Source organism: Lissotriton vulgaris, chromosome 2_1 (assembly GCF_964263255.1).
Source record: "Lissotriton vulgaris chromosome 2_1, aLisVul1.2, whole genome shotgun sequence".
In the NCBI taxonomy this organism is placed as follows: Eukaryota; Metazoa; Chordata; class Amphibia; order Caudata; family Salamandridae; genus Lissotriton; species Lissotriton vulgaris.
Window position 1 is genome coordinate 996764916 of NC_141687.1, and position 14453 is coordinate 996779368.

The 14453-nt window shown below is 40.9% G+C and overlaps 1 protein-coding gene across 1 annotated transcript in view; it reads left to right on the top strand.

Moving 5' to 3' along the window:
- TTC21B (tetratricopeptide repeat domain 21B) overlaps positions 1-14453 on the top strand; it is a 502211-nt gene that overhangs the window by 271533 nt on the left and 216225 nt on the right. Inside the window, exon 20 of the mRNA XM_086956589.1 lies at positions 5645-5833. Within this exon, the coding sequence (XP_086812715.1) occupies positions 5645-5833 (189 nt within the window). The remainder of the gene's footprint in view (positions 1-5644; positions 5834-14453) is intronic.

Here is a 14453-nt window from a genome sequence, read left to right on the forward strand (position 1 = left end):
GGGGCGGTGTCACTAGTTATATTTGATAAGCCGTGTGGTAATTGGAAAGGAGACGCTGCTTTCTCCATCCCTGCCCGCCTGCTCTTGACTTATGTAATGCTGATGTGTGCGCGTCGCATGGACCAAGTGCTTCTGGGATAAATTTAGTGTCATATTGTCTCCTTCTGCAAAGGCACAGATGAACAGCTTTCAAGACACGTCTGTTAGAATCGCAATGCATTTAGAATAAAACAAACGCAGGCCAACTCGTTCTGTACACACATATTTACATGAATAATATAGAATTACACACTGGTAGTCTGTAGAGCTATTTATAGTTATCCCACATCTTGTCCTTGAGAATCCTAAATATCCCCAGGTTTTTGTGTGTGCTTATTATTGTGTTCTTTTTAGAGTGCACCATACAAAGCCAACTATCAGAGATGACTCTTTAGGACATGCTTACATTTACGTTCTGAGACCGTATCAGGTAGGGTGTCTTATCTGGTAACCCAGTTAGTATTGTTGGTCTTAACTAACTGTTACTGCTTTGGAGCAACGTGAATAGGTGGATTTGCATTCTTGTTTTGAAACGGACAAGTTTTTGGGACCAAGTAAAATGTGGGGTCTCCAGGCTAAGGGTACTGTTACTTCGCACTAATCCTAACTTTTTGGAAACTCTGTTTTTCATCATAAGTTAACCTAAATAATTATTCTGTCTGCCAAGTAAACCATCTTAAAAGTATATCTGGTTTCTGGTGGGAGCGAGTGTAGTTGCCATAGAATTAATGTGGTGTGGGTTGAGTGGGTTGCCTTGTTGACTGGATGAGATATCCCGAACCAGCCGCTATAAGGAGGATCACATAGATTTGGTTATTTGCCCAGTCATTAAGCTTTTATCATATTGGATGCCGGACTCTGAAATACATTGCCGATGTCAGTGGCTGATGTGCATTTGTAGGTCTCGCCTAGGCAGTGCTTGCACGGTCTCTTTGAGACCTGCTGAATTCAGGTATGGACTTTTGGCTTGGCCCATTTTCCACCGATCTTTTCAATTCGCTCCTCTTACTGTCCTTTGTGAATGATGGCTTTTGATTCATGAATAGGCTTAGTACACCCTCCTTAGGACCTCCCTCTCTTCTGTTACCTCCCATGAGGATAGCCCCTATTAGATGTGTCCTAACTCTGTAGGTTTCACTAACAGTTAGTGTGCACTATTTAGTTAATTAATGTCTTGCCGAAACTGGCACAACATGATGCATGGGCAGCCACCACATTTCTTTTCCATTCATTTACTTTTGTAGAAATGACAGCACTGCACGCTTTAGCTTTAAACATCTGAAACTAATGCGTGGCATGCCGCCATTGCTACAAAAGTCAATAAATAGAAAAATAAAGGCGGGGGACTCGGTATTTGTTTTTCATGTATTTACTTTTATAGCAGGGGCAGCATGCCGTGCTTTAAACATCTTAAGCTAAAGTGTGGTGTTCCTCGTCTTGTTACAAAAGTAAATAAATAGAAAAAAAATATGGCAGCCGCACAACCTTTTTTCCATTTTTTTTTTTTTTTTTTAGCAATCACGACATGCCGTGCTTTAGAATTAAACATCTGCAGCTAAAGCACGGCATGCCACAATTGCTAAACAAGTAAATAAATAGGAAAAAAAGGTGGACGGCCACTGCATTTTTTTTTATTTATTTACTTCTGTACCAATCTTTTATTAGTTATGTTACTGCTAAATTATTTTTTAAGATTTTTTTTAACAAACATTCTCATTTACAACGCCAGTAGCTCTAAATGTAATTAATGCGAGACCTATTGCATTGCAAATGCTTGTTTTTACGTTGATGTTAGGTGGGTCCCTGCTGTTCAAAAGGACCTTCGCCAATAAGGGAAGGGGTGCCTGCATGGCCCAAAACCATGCAGTGTAAGTGAGGAGTCCTTCTTGAGTGATCTGTAGGTGAGCAATGACATAGTCAAAAAATTACAAAACCGCTATTGACACTCTTGTAGGAGCAGAGAAGAACAAGTTACTTTCAGTAATGTCTTATCTGGTAGAGACTCTATTTAGCCACAGATTCCTTACCTTAGAATAGATAGCCAGCAATACCAACCTGGAGTTGATGTGTGAGAAAAACAAAGTCCTTTTAAACGTAAACCCAGACTTTCTTTCGGCAAAGCTGTTACAAAGTGACCCATTCATGGGTGATTATGCCCAGTTTTTCCTTTTTTTGAGGGGGTACTCACCTGACCTGCTGATAATCTTAACCTCTAACACTGGGACTTTGCTTTGTGGTTTGCGATGTTTGTGCTTTGACCCCTAATGCATATCGAAATTGGAATCCAACCGGATTGGCATAATCAACTTTCCTATGAGGCCATAGCATATGGCTCAGAAGTTAAATGCCACTTGTTGACTGCATTACCTTTTTATGGCATCCACTACTGTGGCAGTGAAAACGTAGCTTCCTGTAAAACCTGACAGCAGCAACTTGAACTGTGCTGCACAGATCTGCCAAAATCAACCCTTTGACAGGTGAGAGAAACAGATTTCAACATTTGATAAATTGCACCTTTCTAGACAGAGTGCATCTTCTTTCATAAAGAGAGCTACTTGAAGATATATTTTCAGCATTGTTTATTGTCAGACTTCAATTGACAGGATCGCCCTTTTCCCTGAGACATGGGTCTCTTTGAGGACCCCTGAATCTATGCTGTAGGACATTCTCATGTGTCGAGGAAAATAATATTTTGAATGTTTTTCACTGTTTCTATGTTTATATTCCTGTAACTCCCTACTTAAGTAGGTCAATAGTTGTGTATGTCATTTGCTAAATATTTGTCTTACTTGCTAGGCTTCCTGAAGCATTTTGAAAAAATAGGCTACACGGCCTCAGGAGACACATAGGATACTAGTGAGATGTCTTATTTAACGGCCAAAGGTCACACACCAACAAATCTTTTCTACCTTCCTTCCCCTTGTTGTCTCACTCATCTGCTGAGGGTCAGCCATCATAAATGTAAAGATGATAAATCAACATAAAGTACTGTCAGAATAGGCAGAAGGGGTGATGGGCAGCTAGCAGTGGAGCCAATTTGGTAGCACTGTGGAAGTTCACTGATTGCACAGAGCCCTGGCTTCTCAAAGACACCAGAAGGCCCTTTCCAAAATAATTTGGATCTTGGGCTTTAAGGGATGAACCTAGCCTCCACCTACAAAGTGGCCCAAGTTTCCAGCAGAGCCCCGTCTTATCTGGCACTTGTTTGCCTTGATAGTGAGACCTGTATGCTGCAGAGCCTCGAGGACCTTTCCAAGGTGGATCAATTGATTCTGCCAAGTGGAACTGTAGGATGCAATATCAAGATATGCTGCACTGAAGGACTGCAACCCAGCAAGGACTTTAGTCAACAATCTTTGGAAGGTGGCAAGGGCATCACAGTAAACTGGTAATTCCAATCTGGGGTCGAGAATGCTGAATTCTCTTTTCCTCCAGGAGTTAGACCAATCTGCCAGAACCCTGATGTCAAATCAAAGTGCTGAGAAATTTGGCTACACGTAACCGGCCAATCAGTTGATCAGCTCCTGGGATAGGATGTGCATTGGTCTTAGTGACCGCATTGAGACCTCTATAGTCCACACAAACCCCCAGCTCTGGATTACCACCCTTGGAATGAGGTTTGGGGGACTAAGCCCACTGGGCTGGCCCAAGGAATTTCTGAGGGTTCAGTCACCTCTAGATCCAGCATCTTGCTGACTTCAGCCCTGATGAATTTGGTCAGACTGACTGTAAATTTTATTATTTACATGTTGACTGTCCCCAGTGTCCACATCATGGGTACACCAGGTTGTCTGACCTGGGGTTAAGGAAAATAGCTCAGCATACTGCCCCAGGACTTCCCTGCAGTCAGTTTGCTGTTGGGCAGAGAGAGTGTCTGAGGTGACAACTCTGTCACTGACCCATCTTTAGGGTTTTGAGAGCGGTAGTCAGTGGGTCAGTGCCTGCAGATGCAGGGGAGTGGCTCCGCCACACCAAGGGAGATCTTTGCTGTTTGTTGGGATGCTGAGCAGACCTCTAAGGGTTTGTGGAGGGTGTGCAGCCTTTGGACAAGTCAATCTCTGTGATTGTCGAGGTGCAAGCAGTCTGGCAGGATTTGGCAAAAAGCTTTGGTGCAGGTCCTCTGTTATCACACTGTTGATCCGTCTTCATCCTTCCTAGGTTCACAGTAGTCGAGTCTGAGTTCCTGCTATCAGGGTGCTACCTAAATACTGAATTTATGGACTTTAAGCATAGTTTAAGGTAGTAGCTAATAGACTGTTTTCCCTTGGGGTGACTACACCCCGTATATTACCACTTTCTGCTAGGAGTGGGCATAATCCTGAGCCAGATTTCCTAGTTGAACCAAAAACAAGATTGTGAAATGCATCTTTCCTTGTCCACATTGGTAGCCCACCTTAGGGGTGTGACTTGCCTGAGAGTGAACAAGCGTTTTGACTAGCTAATTTTCCTGCCTGTCTTGCTGCCAAATGAGCCTCAGGCTAGAGGACTTGTAGGTTTTCAGGAGGCACATTTAGGATGCCCTCTGGGTGCATGTCATAAATCTAGTACTGCAACTGTACAAATTTATTAAGACCCCATGTTTGATACCAAGATCAGTTACCTGGGTAACTCGTAATGACCAGTGCCCAGTACATGTCCTTAAGATGACTTCCCTAATCACTTGCAATTTCTAGTCATTAAACTAGGCTTCACAGGGCAGATCTGATCATGCAGGTATGTCCTCACATATAATGCACCCTGCCTTAGGGCTAGAAGGCCTGCTGTAGGTGTGACTTAAATATATTGCACACAGTGTCTGTGGGCATAGCACACACAGAGTTTGCCATGTCGTGTTTTCTAAATGGTTTGCACCATTTCAAGCAGCCTGCCATAGCAGTCTGCATGCTGTTTTTCTGTGGGTCCCTTGGGGTGGAATGATACATGCTGAAGCCCTTAGGGAGCCCTCTGTAGTACACATAGCAAACAGGTACCATTTATTAGGGACTTACAGGGGTGCTAAAGTCCTGGCCAATAGTGTACCAATTGGAGATTTACCTTGGTTTGAGGGAAAGGCCACTGACACTGTGGGTCTGGTTGCTGGGACCCAGTGCACTTTGTCGCAAAGCATCAGTACTAGGGCAAAAAGTGGGGGTGACAATGTCAAAAGGACACACTTTCCTAGAGTATTCATGTAATGTGAGGTACAGAATATTAAATTACGCATGAACAGAGTCCAACTAACTGACTGTCCAACAGATCATGAATGATAAACACCTTAGAAAATAATCCGACCTTGCTGCAGTTGCCATATGTCCTCGAAGATTGACAGTTGATCATTCATCTTCTTAATCGAGCGTTTATAGATTGCCATTTGCATCATAGCGTTGGACCAATCTTGGTAGGTCTGGACCATGGAGGATCTCCAGCATATGAGGACTTAGATTTTAGCCACTGCAGGGTCTTCATATTGCTTCTTGCTGGATATTTCAATTGTTCCAATGAATCGACATTGTGGAAAAAATGTCATTGTTTACATAACTAACTCCTAACTGTGTTGTTCATGATGCTATATATAAAAGAAGTGTCCTACCGTTGCACCAATGCTCACAGTCTGAATGTCTTACAGGCTCGAGAACTGCAAGCCAGGGTACTCAAGCGGGCTCAGATGGAGCAGCCCGATGCAGTTCCTGCACAGAAACAATTAGCAGCTGAAATTTGTGCAGAGATAGCAAAGCATTCCACAGCACAACGAGACTATGAGAAAGCAATTAAATTTTACAAAGAGGCACTTGTTTATTGTGAAACAGACAACAAGGTAAGTCACTTGTTGTGGCATATGTGCATTTATTTTCATCTTCCGAAGTCAACGTCTTGTAGCTTATCATGTGCAAATGACTTAAAAGCACTGTTTCTTTAGGATCCTAATGTGACTTTAGAAATTATTTTACAGTATTAGTGTAAATTCAAATACACATATCGGGTCGGCAGCGAATTGCGTTCTTTTTCAATGTTTTTTTGCCACTCCTTTGGTGAGTACAGCAGTTAGCTTTTCCTTGTTCATGTAGGATACAGAGCATAACCGCAGCAGTAGCGGAATGTTGGAAAAGGATCCTCGGGCTACGAAGGTTCTTAGCTCATAAGTGGAAGTCTGTCCCTCTGGATCTGTGAATGGATAGTAGGCATTTAAATAAACACTGAGCATGAGTGTTTCTGGTGCAGCAAACACTCCGCAAAAGAAGGTACTGAGACTGCTGAAAGTGTTTCCATCCTTGGATCTTGATCATATTCAGAGCTGTGATGTTTGTGCTGGTCTGGTCGGATCCTAGAATACATATCAGAAAATTGTTAATTAAAAAATAAAAAATAAATGATTTTTCAAAGGTAAAACATATTGAGGCAGAAATTGGTTAAAAAATATAATTCCTCTGGTCAGGCAATCCTGTGCACCAGCCCAATCTCCTCCGTTCTTTTTTTCCACACATTATTAGAGGACCCTAAAGATTTTATTTTAGTTTTAAGCCATGTTGTGTAATCCAGCCACTGACTTTCTCTTTTGGTGGATTTTTGAGCCATATTTTATCTTTAATGAAACTTTTTTTGTAATCTACAAAACTTCTGAATAAAACTTCACGTGGCACTATGTAAGTTTAAAAGCACACAAAATATGCACCAACCCAATTAAATCAGTCATGAGAGAATTTCATAAATTTAGGACATCTGGTTCTGAGTTATTCTTTTTTAATGTATGAAGAAGCGCTGATAAGTTGAATATTGGATTTCCAGCAAACAAATGCTGGTGTTTTCAGAGACTCTAAGTTTAGCTTATGAAAGCAAATTTCTATCTAACTTACCCTAACGTTTGTGATTCTGGTTAAACTGATTGAATTTACATTCATAAATGATAAGTCATATTTAGCATCTTTGGTCTCTCTTCCTTTGCTCAGAGACAGGAATCAAATCCAAATTCCTAATGCAACCGACTGGATTTTTGTAAGCTTTTTGCTTATAAGATATGGTTCACTTTTGGGAAGCATATGTTCTTCAATGTGACCCCACTCATGAATGCTTGTGTGTAGCACCCCACTGATTAGTAGGAATTGTAATCACTATTGTTGCATGTATGAAAGGTTTTACACATCCAGATAGATTAGATCATTAGATCTGTTTGCCTTTACCTGCTGGTGGTTTATAACATTTATTTTGGTACTCAAAGTACATATGCATGGGTAAGGTGGGCACGCTGCATTTATATACATGCACCACCATTTATTTACACTAGCTGAACTTTTTATTAACTTTGAGTGTGCTCTCAATGTAGCAGCATTGTGCTAAACATGGTCATTGGATGGGGCAGGAAGATTTGCATTTTAAATTCCTGTCCTGCTTTTCGCACCACTGCAAGGATGATGAGTGCAGGTGCAAGGTGAGCCTGGGAGAGGCATTTTTTAAAATTGTACTTTATCAGATTATTATTATAACAGTCAATTTACTATTATCCCAAATTGCAATCATGGTATTTCCAACATCAGACAGATCTTTTATTACATACCCAGATACCGCACAATATGGCAATCAGCTCAACAGTGTTAACTCATTATAATTACAGTGTCTATACATGTCTATACACGTAAGATAGATTGTTTGGGCCCTAGATTTCAAACTTGATTTACTGAACTGCCATATCCCCTCGGGTACATATGTGGACTGGGTGGATCACATGGTTGGTTATTCTCTAGATTTCTTCGGATACAGTCTGTTTGGATTGCCACCACAGGGCATAGCTAGGCTAGATGGAGGAAGTCTGCATTAGGGGTCCTACAACATCTGCATCTATGTCATATCTCATGCCACATGAATCTGTAATGCATTAGTCTGTCTCTATTTCAATGGGTGAAACATTACACCTTTTATGGATGTGGTTGCTCGCATTATCATAGTCTCTTTTGCCCCATACAAGGAGATGTAGTCCAAGTGTATGTTGCTACGTACTGATGGTTCTACATAGGCTTAAGAGGACAGTATAGACCACCTAGGATATTTTTGGGCAAGGATTGAAATTCAGAACTAAAGTGTAAGAGGAAAAGTTTATATGGACACGAAAGGAATCCATGTTCTTGGGTGGTGTCATTAGGTGGAATTTCCCATGACAGTTAAACCTGGTCTTTCTAATCAGATTGTAATTGAAGATGAGTCAATACACTGGATGATTACCAATGGTTAAATAAATATGGAGCAGCTTTTAGGCATAGTTTGAGCAAAATTAAGAACTTCACGCATGTTATTAAAGTCAAACAAAATGTATGGGCTGTTAAACACAAGCTGTCCCAAGTTAGGCCCATGTAGCAAAGCAGCTTAATTCTTACATTGTCCTCACAAATCACATTTTCAGCAGTAACCTTTTGCACATATTTGCGTGCGTGACAATGTTGGATTAGTTGCCCTGAAACTAAACTTGTTTATACAGCTAGCTTTGCACAACATTATCCACCTGCCCTGAACATCATACAAGGTCTTTTTAGCACTATGCACAAATGTCATCTCTGTCTTCATCCACGAGGCGACAGGGCTATCTAGATAGACATAGCATCATTAATCTATCTGCACATGGCAATGCTGCTTTCTAATATAAAAGATGAGCAGCCCACTAGATCAGCAGAGGACGGCCCTTCCGCTGACACCAGAGGGCCTCGCATGCTGAAAAATCACCATGCAGCGGTCTGACATCTCGTGAGGGGTGTCCAGTTCATGACCAAGACGGGGTCCTTCATTCCCTCCCACCAGGTAATTGGGTGGCATCATCCTTTGGGGGAGTCTTGGCTCTTCACCTACACACACTCTGGGTACTCTTAGAGTAAGGTTCGTATAGAAGGAATACGCTCGATTACAGCCTTGTTTTATATGCCTCCATATATACATTGTTTTAGCACAATGGTAGAACTATATTCACGCTTTTGGTGCTTGTAATCACTTTATTCTGCTTCTGTCTATCAATCATTGCAGAACATGTATTCTATAGAAGAATAATGTTGGTTCAATAAATATATTGAAAAAGTCCCACTGTGTATTCTCTGTACACTTTTCTGTGAAAAAGGAAGCACTAGTAACTGAGTAAAAAGGTTCTACACTGTTTCCTTGATCCATGAGGGGCAGAGTTGTCATGTTCAGTGGCTGCTAGAAACCATTTGCTTCCTTGTAGGTTAGGGTCTTACGGTGGCACTGTGAGCTAGCTGGTCTATACGCCAACATATCCTGCGGAGGTGTCCAGAATCAGTTTTGGCACCAAGCCCTTAGTTTATGTTGTCCAAACAAAGCGCAGATCCTATGGATTAGTAGAAACTGCACAACAAAACATAACTTTTCACAAAGTATGAGGATGAAAGTGTATTTAAGCCTGTGGATGCCACATTTTGTCTTTCCCCTGTTTTATTCACCCATACAAAATCAGGTGCATTAAGTAGGTGTGCAGACTTTAGGAATCTGAATTATGGAAAGTTTTCCATTAAACCGAATAGAAGATAAATTGAGTAAGGTGTGAAGTTGGTTCACTAAACTTGATTTTAGAGCAGTGTATCACCAAGTAAGACCTAACCCAGAATCACACCATTTGACTGCCTTTGTTACACTTGACTCGGTATGGCAATTTTTTTAGAATGCTGTTTGTCCTAGTGTCTACTGCAGGTGCCTTTTCGCAACATATTTCAAGGTTTCCCATTGGTCGTGGAATTTCAAGATGCCATCTTAATGCTTCAAACCCTGTAAAAGAGAATGAAAACGTAGTTGAGGTAATACATTTCTGGAAGCAAAGCTAATGCCTGTTTGGATCAAAGCATTATGAGAGACCCAGAATCAAATAATAGGAAACAGTAGCTCTCGTACATAGTGTTGTGCAAATGTTACACCAGCTACATGAAAGATTTTGCTAACCTAACCAAATGTTTTGGGATTATGTTGAAGACCGGTTCTGTGTTTTCCTGGTATGATGAGTGTTTTGTGGAAATGAAAGAAAACGTCCTTTTGATCTTTTTATGCACCAGCAGTGTATCCATATGTTTAAGGATATATTTGTGTTGTGTGAAGGTAGATGCAAGCTTGTATGAGTCAGGCACTGTTCTTACATAATTAGATGGTGAGGCTGATGCCACTGTTAAATTGCTTCCAGGTTCTTAAGAGCAACAGAACGTGGATACTCGGTCATTGCAAAAGAATGTTTAGTCTGTGTATTGAGTATAAAGAAGTTCAGATATTATTTATGGGATAGACCATTCTTGATGAAAACAGATATCCGTCCCCTTGTTGATATTTATCTGGGATTAAGATTTTAAAAAATCCACAGCTCCTCTAAAAAGATTTTTAGCAGAGTTGCTTTAGTTCAATTTTAAAGTTATATATTTTCTGTTGGTAAAGCTTTAGATCGGATTGTCTTTCAAGATTGTCTCGTATAGATTGATTTAGAATGTGAAATTGATTAATGCATTATTTCGAGCATCAATGTTTTTGTAGTGTAGTGTTGAGAGGATTTGGGTGCAGAAGGTGAACAAACATATGGAGTTGATGGAAGTGAAGAAGATGGTGTCAAGGCTGGCTCAATTAAAAGAATTGGCAAGCAGCATTACACTTTACTGTAAGGTTGCAGGTGAACACTCATAATGTATTGTGTCAGGAGAGAGCATGACAGTAGATAGGAGTGAATTTTCGGGCCCTTTTCAAATCTTACCATAACGTATAAGATACGTTGTAATAATTAATCATTTGTCAATGGGGGTGAAGGTAAAAACTCTGTCCGTCATTCAGTTTTTATGCTTGACATTTTTTTTTGCTTGAAGGAGTCCTGCACGAAATTCTTACTGATTATGGGGAATCAATTATATATTTAGAGTTGAAGGATTTTCATGGTATGTATGGTAAAATAAACACTACAGGAATGCTCTCTGCTATCATCAAAGCAACAAAAAATAGTCTTTAATAAAGTATGATAGAATGTGTTCAGTGGACTTGCGGGAAACTCACTGAACATATCTACAGTGTTGAGAGATCATATTTGGTCTTTTAGGACTACCCTTTTAGGCAGATGAAGATGACCAGTGATGGAGAGACTGCTGGCAAATTGTGGCAGAGTGCCAAGGAGAAGTAGGAGTTGGGAAGCAAGAATAATATGAATGGTGAGAAGAAACATTGGAGATTGGGTGAAGATCTGGAATCCTGCATTGGGGAGGAACGGACTATCAAATATATTTTTTTTTAACACCGAGAGAGTGAGTCCTATTAGAAGCAATATTGTAAAGTTAATGGTTGGTTTTTGATGGCATGTTTCATGTGTTGCTTGGGGGTTTTAGAGTTCAGATGTCCGGGGCGCACTGCCTCAAATCTTACGTTAATGTGTGTAGTTCGAAATTGGTAGCTGTGTAGTGCGTTAAGAGCAGGCGGAAAAACACCCTAAACCGTCTAACAAGTCAGAGACTATACGATAATTATACAGCTGTGCTCTCGCAACTACAAAAAAGTGTTACACAATTGAGTACAATAGACAAGTATCAATAATGAAATAGAAGCAGATTCTTTGGTGTGTTTCTTGTCCCAGCAGGGTGAAGATTTATTGTATCCAGACTTGAGGAATATCAATAAGCCGACACGTGTTTCGTCGTGTGCCGTTGAGTCAACACAACTCTTCAGGGCTGGTGGTACAAAGCATAGTGTATACATATTTAGTGGTACGTCATATTACAGAAATAGGCTGCATATGGTGACATGTAGTGCATCACGCATGCAGTAGTGGTGTGCGTCTCCAGGTGCACGGAGTGGGTGTGATAGGTGATGACGTTCAGAATACTAAGAGTGTCACACTCTAAGGAAGTGAGTGGTTTTCCTTGAGTGGTGGTGCCTTGGGTGTGAGCTTTGCTGGTATTCAGTTAAAAATTGTGGCAAGCGTTCACGTACACACAGTGGTCCTGCATATCTAGGGTTACAGAGTGTCAAAATATCTTTGTGAGGGCAAGCTAAAGTGAAGTATAATAAAAAAAAAAAAAGTTTGTGGGTGACAAGTTCATACCCGAGTGTGTGGATATAATTTGTGGTCTAAAATAACTGCGTGATATCTATAGTGTCATAATGAGATACATGCTCTCTCTAAGAGGTTCAGTTATTACCTTTAGACTCAACTCCTGGATGTGGGTTGAGTGTGGTCTGGAAATTATGGTAATGTTCCACGTAGGTGGATTAGAGAGAGACTAAAAAGGCGAGAGGAGAAGAGAAAACATCATCAGGAAGGCATGAAATGAGGAATGTGCAAGAGCCTTTCGGTGGATGGCTAAATTAAAAATATAAGATCAACCAGGACACTGTATTAAAAGTATCCTTACCACTGGGATTATTTATATTCAAAACTCATGGTAGGTAATGGTGGAGTATCCAGTGGAGTTGGAAGCAAGATCGCGTTCTATCCGCTCTGTTTCCCCCTTTATTGGGTGTGTCAGAGACTTCAGGGTTAAAGCGCTATGATAAGGAAATAAAGTAAAGTAACACGATCATTGAACTGAAAGTAGCATACATCGTGTTAGCCTCTGTGAATTTTTACAGTACAATAGCTAGAAGAAATCGATGGCTAAAGGTGGCGTTCTGTACCTGAATATCGGTATGTTTCAGGTAATGACCGGGAGGGGATCCATCAAGTAGAAAACCTCAGAAAACGGGTGCGTTTTCTCGATTGGCAGTAAGCTGTAAGGGTTTAGAAGATAACGTGCACGTTTCAGAAATGCGATCGTAAGTTCGCGTGTGTCTGTTAACTCTATACTGTTTGAAATCTAGTTGGTAAAGGGAGAGGGCAGCGACTTACCCGTAGTTTGGTATCCCTCCTCCGTTGGTTCCCGGTGGCCGTCTGTCGTGAGCGGACACCAGACCGGAGGAGGTGTTACTATGTAGGATTACTAAACATAGAAGATGTCGGTTTGTTTGAATGTTCCAATGTGGCCGCCATCTTAGCATGGGGAAATAATATCGCTGAATGTATTGTGCTCGCGTATTGACATGTTGTGTGGACAAGGATTGTATGTCCACGTGCTGAGTATATGAAAGGAGAGGAAAATAATGCCAAATGGGACTCTTTAGTCATATTTGTCGTGCTACTGGTTTTTAGTTCAGTGCATGGTGCTCGCGTATTCACATAGTGTGTAGACAAAATTAGTGTGTCTACGTCTTATGTATTAACGACGGAGAAAATGGATATTTCCAATTAGAAAACATTTATCCATATTGTTTTTGTACTACTAAACTGTTTAGTGGAACCCATTCACGTTGTGCTATTGGGTGGATAGGTGGGTGGAAAATTCCCGAAATAGGTGTCTGCACCTCCCGCTGTTGTTAAGTGTCTTATGAGTATGGTGTGTTTTTAGAGAAGGTGATTCGATAGGGTAACATTCCACCAAGTGAGGGTGCATTACCGTTGTTGTGTATTGGTGACTTCATAGATCACATTATTATGATTTATAAAACAAATTTGCATCAGTTTTATCTAATCTCACCAGCGTTCTAGTAGATCATAAGATGCTAGCCCCAATTGACACTTGTAATAGGTTATAGAACATCCAAAATGACATGTATGATTTCAAATCAACATTATGACAAGCGTTATATAAATTGCAATATGTGCATTATTACGTAACATTTTTGTTCCAAAAGATGTAGATCTTTATACAGAAGAGTGTCTGTAGTCGTTTCATGTGAGTTATATCAGTAACTAGAAGTAGATATGATTGGTTTTCCAAAAGTAGGATCCCCAAAGGTAACTCATTGGTTACCTAGAAAGTATTGAAGCTCAGGGTCGTAGTTAAGCCCATGTTCCACGCTCTGTAGACGCATGATCCATGTGGCCTCTCTACGTCTGAGCGTCAGTTCTCTGTTGCCCCCTCTGATGTTGAGGGGAATCACGTCGATCCCAAAAACACGCACTTTGATGTCATCCTCTAGAGGTTGGCACTCCGCTACGTGTAGGGCTACTGGGTACCTCGGATCTCTTTTCTGTATAGCCCTCATGTGTTCTGCGATTCTTTCTTTGAGTGCCCTGATGGTACTGCCAACATAGATTTTGCCACATTTACATTCGATTATGTAGACAACAAATTTGGTCAGACAAGTGATATTGTGTTTGATTTTATATATTGTCCCTTCTGGACCCTTGAACGTTGTGGTGCCATGTTTCCCCCAGATACACATGGAACAAAAACCACATTTGTAGAAACCCAGACCTCTTGTGGATAGCCAATCTCGTGCCGTAGTATTATGGGGAACTGTGGGGCTCAATTTATTTTTCAGAGTGAAACCCTTTCTGTACGTAATGGCAGGTCTGTCTGGAAGGAACTCCTTAAGTACGGGATCCTCTGTTAACAGTTTCCAGTGTTTGTTGAAGCTCTTTTTGGTGGTGTGGTTAAGTGCATTGTATTCTG